Genomic DNA, 3,795 nt, shown 5'->3' with positions numbered 1-3,795 from the left:
CACCCCTTCCCCCCGGCCGTCCACACTGGTTAAGTCCCGAAAAACACCTCGACCAACGCGACCGGTGTGAATGTACTTTGTTGACCCCGACAACCGACGGTCCCCGGCACACGCGCTACTCACCACACGTACGAGGTCATGTCATGTGATGCGAATGAGCTTTTGAAACTAGGTTGATTTTACTAGTTTAACATAACGTGCGTTAGTCATCTACTAGATCTAGATTCGGCATAGATGCTTTAGAAAATAGCGTTCCAAGTTCCTGCAGATAAAAAATCCAATTGGTGTTTCCAAGCAAAAGAGATTGCAGAACTTTATATATTTTTTTCTAAGAATCGGACGCAACAGACGCAACCACAAAGAATCAGGATACTGGCGATCGAAATCGGGAAAATCGGGATGGTTGAGATTTGGGGAAAAAAATCGGGATATCCCGATTAAATCGGGATGAGTGGCAGGTCTGCATAATATATTATATAAATAGAGATATCATTTCAAGGGTCCAACAAATGAAACATGTTTACAAACTATCATGATGACAGCTGGTCACGTGCATCTTCATAATTCTTTTGCAAACAGTTAAATAATTCCTTTCTTCTACCATTTCTCTTCTTTTTTTGTTGTCCTGTGCCCTTTTTTTTAAGGGGGTGATGTAAATAATCTAATTCGTATCTGACAATCATTGACCATGACATATATTCACCATTAAGAGGAAACCACTTGAGAATATGAAAAATAATGATTAGATCTATTTGTTAGTATTTGATTAATTAACTTTTTCTTAGCTTTTGTAACCTATTCTAGCTTTCCACACAATTTGAAACTATTTCATGGCTGAACGGTGGTATGATAAAGCCCTTTCCCTTACAACATACCACCTCTCTACTAAATATTTGAGTCAAGATGCACAACTCAACCATACCTATAACATTTATCTTTCACCGCAGGGGCCTGTACCAACAAAGCTGGCTGGGATTATATATCTTTGAAAGTAAAGAAAAGATCTGAATAAATTTGAACACATCATTGCTTACTTTACATTGTGCCAAATGCAAATCCCACTTTTGAAAATCACAGTGTGTGTTCGTTAACCAACTAAAAAAATGATGCTATCAGCAGGGCATTTGTCTTTCTCCTAAAATAATAAAGAATTTGTTAAAAAATATAGAATGAGTATCCTAAAAGCCACAATTTTGTAAAAAGAAAACAGAAAGACCATCAGCACTAGAAAGTGAAATCAGGCTCAGTTCTTTTTCTCAGTTTCAGACCTGTAATGAAGAACTGTCCTTTGCTTGGCGCTGCATATGCGCTTCCATATCCTGAAGCCTGCCCTTGAGATCCCATGCTGGCCTCTTCTTGGGGGCCCCTGTCAGCATGGAAGAAAAAGCCAGTTAAACTCAACAATTGAAGCATACAGTTTTAAAGAGGACAGTCACTAGGGTGTGCCCTTCAGCAAGAAGACATGACGGCTGCAGCTCAAGAACAGGATGTGGTTAAGAAGCAATCAACAATAACATATTGAAATAAAAATGTCTACATTTGTGTGATGCTGCTGTAATCTCCTCATTGTTGTTTATATTTATATATATATATATATATAGTATATTGTATATAATAATAATAATCTATGCCTTGTGTCTAAAAAAAAAAAAAAAAAGAAAAAGAAAAAAAAGGACCCACTTTAACAGCAATAACTCAAATATCTTTGGACAAATTTTTAAAAAACTTTGCAGAAATAAAATTCAACCGCTAGGACGTTACATTTGTCAATATATGGAGAAAAAAAATCAATCCATCAGTTAAAAAAATATCAAACTACAAAGATTTCAACCTAAATTGATTGAAACCCAAAACTGTGCAACTTCTTAAAAATCAGCCATAGTATTCTGTTTCAACATAGTCACTATTTGTGCATTGAAGAACAAATTAATACAAAATTGGTATATGGTGGAATAAACTCAAGGAAGGTGTTCGCTGTTTAAATTTCCAGGTGCATATCATATTCCTTTTCATATGAGCTCCAATGTGCCACTGGAAATTTTGAATAGCCCTGTGGCATGTTTTCGGGTCGAATCTTTTGACATCCTGTTCAACTCTGAGTTTTAACTGTTCGACTGTGAGTTGTTTCCTTACACTGTGTCAAAGATCCCCGAAGGTAATAATTGAAGGGGCATCAGTTGGGAGGGAATGTGGTAACCATTCATTTGTAAATTTTCGGCTCATAAGGCATCCTCAAAACCTTTCTTGCAGCCATATATCAGGGCCACTCTTGGTCTGAGGGTTGTGGTCCCATCTCACTGGAACTAGGCCTGTACAACATTACACATTCTCCCCTAACGTCTACAAAACTTTCTTGACACGTTTTTATATATTTGAGGTGACTGTTGTTTTACCGTCCTTGTCCTGAAGCCACAACGGACCAATCATGTCACTAGCCGAATGCTTTATAATAATAAGTAAAATATTCAATTTTGGTTGAAACTTTTAAAACTTGATATTTCCTGAACAAGTTGAGAGATTTTCTTCACATAGATCTAAATACAAACATGACGTCCTCCTTGTTGAATTTTATTAAAATTTTTGTTGAAATTAGTGTAGAGATGACTGCCTTTAAGTGGGCTCTCTTTTTTTTTAGACACCCTGTACTTGCCACAGCAAACTAAATTTCCCCAAAAGTGATTCTATTTAATTTATTTCTGAAATTTGCTTCAAAACTTTCACAAAGATGAGAAGTCAGCCAACTGCATCATAACTGAAAACACTTGTAATGCACACCAGTGGCACTAATGAAGAAAACGATAAAAAAGGGAAATAAATTCTTTATAAACTTTATTGTCTTAACTTGAACTGCATTATAGTTAATAATCCATTTTATAACACAATTGTGCTGGAACTCAGATATATAGTGTCAAACCTCTTAACATCAATAATTTCGAATTTTTGTCATCATGCAATCTGTTATAAATCCAAAAAGTTTAGGTCAGTCTTAAGTAATGCAGGGAATGGTAAAACGCTGCCTGTGATCTTGGAGATAAATGTGACAATAATATACCTGTGCTGACCACTGTAGCATTGAGACTCTGATTCACAGCCTTTGAAGCCGCAGAAGTAGGAGGGGCTCCTGCAAAATTTGAAAAGAGGTAAAAGTTCTCAAAATGTTCAAAAGGCAATTGTATAAATGCTCTCTTCATTCTGAAATGATAATGGCAGATTGCTGAAATGATAATGGCAGATTGGGACATGTTTTCCATGACTATCAACACAAATCGGACACTGGATAATGATTTAAAAGGCAGGCTGATAGAACCCTGCCAGTCAAGACCCATCTGGGATGGGCAGGAAACACAAACTTTTACAGAAAGACAGTCCTAAGTGATCAAAGAAAAAGGACTTCCAGATATTAGAAACAAATTCACATCTTCTACAGTCAAGGAAAAGAATCCAACAATGACACACCAGCAGCCAGACAGTTTGAAGTCAAACAAGTGATAACAGAAGTGAAAGTCTTCTCTCTTCTCTTCAAAGAGCGGCGAGATGAAAAACTTTAAGTTTTACTGAAAGTAAGTGAGTGAATACACATAGTTGAAGTAAAAAGGCCAGAGTATGTATTGACAACTGAAGACACATAAGCCAGATTATTTTATTATAAAGAAATGCAATAAAAAAACCCAATAAAAAATGTAAAGCGTTTCAAGAAAGTAAGTCTCAACTAATTAATTTAATAAAATATAAAGCAGAAAAAGTGTTTGCGAAAAAAATAACGGACTGAAAGAAGGAAGTACGGAGGAGGGGGGG

At 36.2% G+C, this 3,795-nt stretch overlaps 1 protein-coding gene across 2 annotated transcripts in view; it reads right to left on the bottom strand.

Moving 5' to 3' along the window:
- Positions 1-3,795, bottom strand: part of LOC101853175 (carboxy-terminal kinesin 2) — a 23,584-nt gene that overhangs the window by 15,565 nt on the left and 4,224 nt on the right. For both annotated transcript variants that reach the window (XM_005102069.3, XM_005102070.3), the window contains exons 4-5: positions 3,053-3,121; positions 1,269-1,366 (exon numbers count right to left, since the gene is read on the bottom strand). In XM_005102069.3, coding sequence (XP_005102126.1) covers positions 1,269-1,366; positions 3,053-3,121 — 167 coding nt within the window. The remainder of the gene's footprint in view (positions 1-1,268; positions 1,367-3,052; positions 3,122-3,795) is intronic.

Source organism: Aplysia californica, unplaced genomic scaffold, assembly GCF_000002075.1.
Source record: "Aplysia californica isolate F4 #8 unplaced genomic scaffold, AplCal3.0 scaffold00311, whole genome shotgun sequence".
In the NCBI taxonomy this organism is placed as follows: domain Eukaryota; kingdom Metazoa; phylum Mollusca; class Gastropoda; order Aplysiida; family Aplysiidae; genus Aplysia; species Aplysia californica.
Note: the sequence above shows the minus strand (reverse complement) of the source record. Positions and strands in the feature narration are given on the sequence as shown.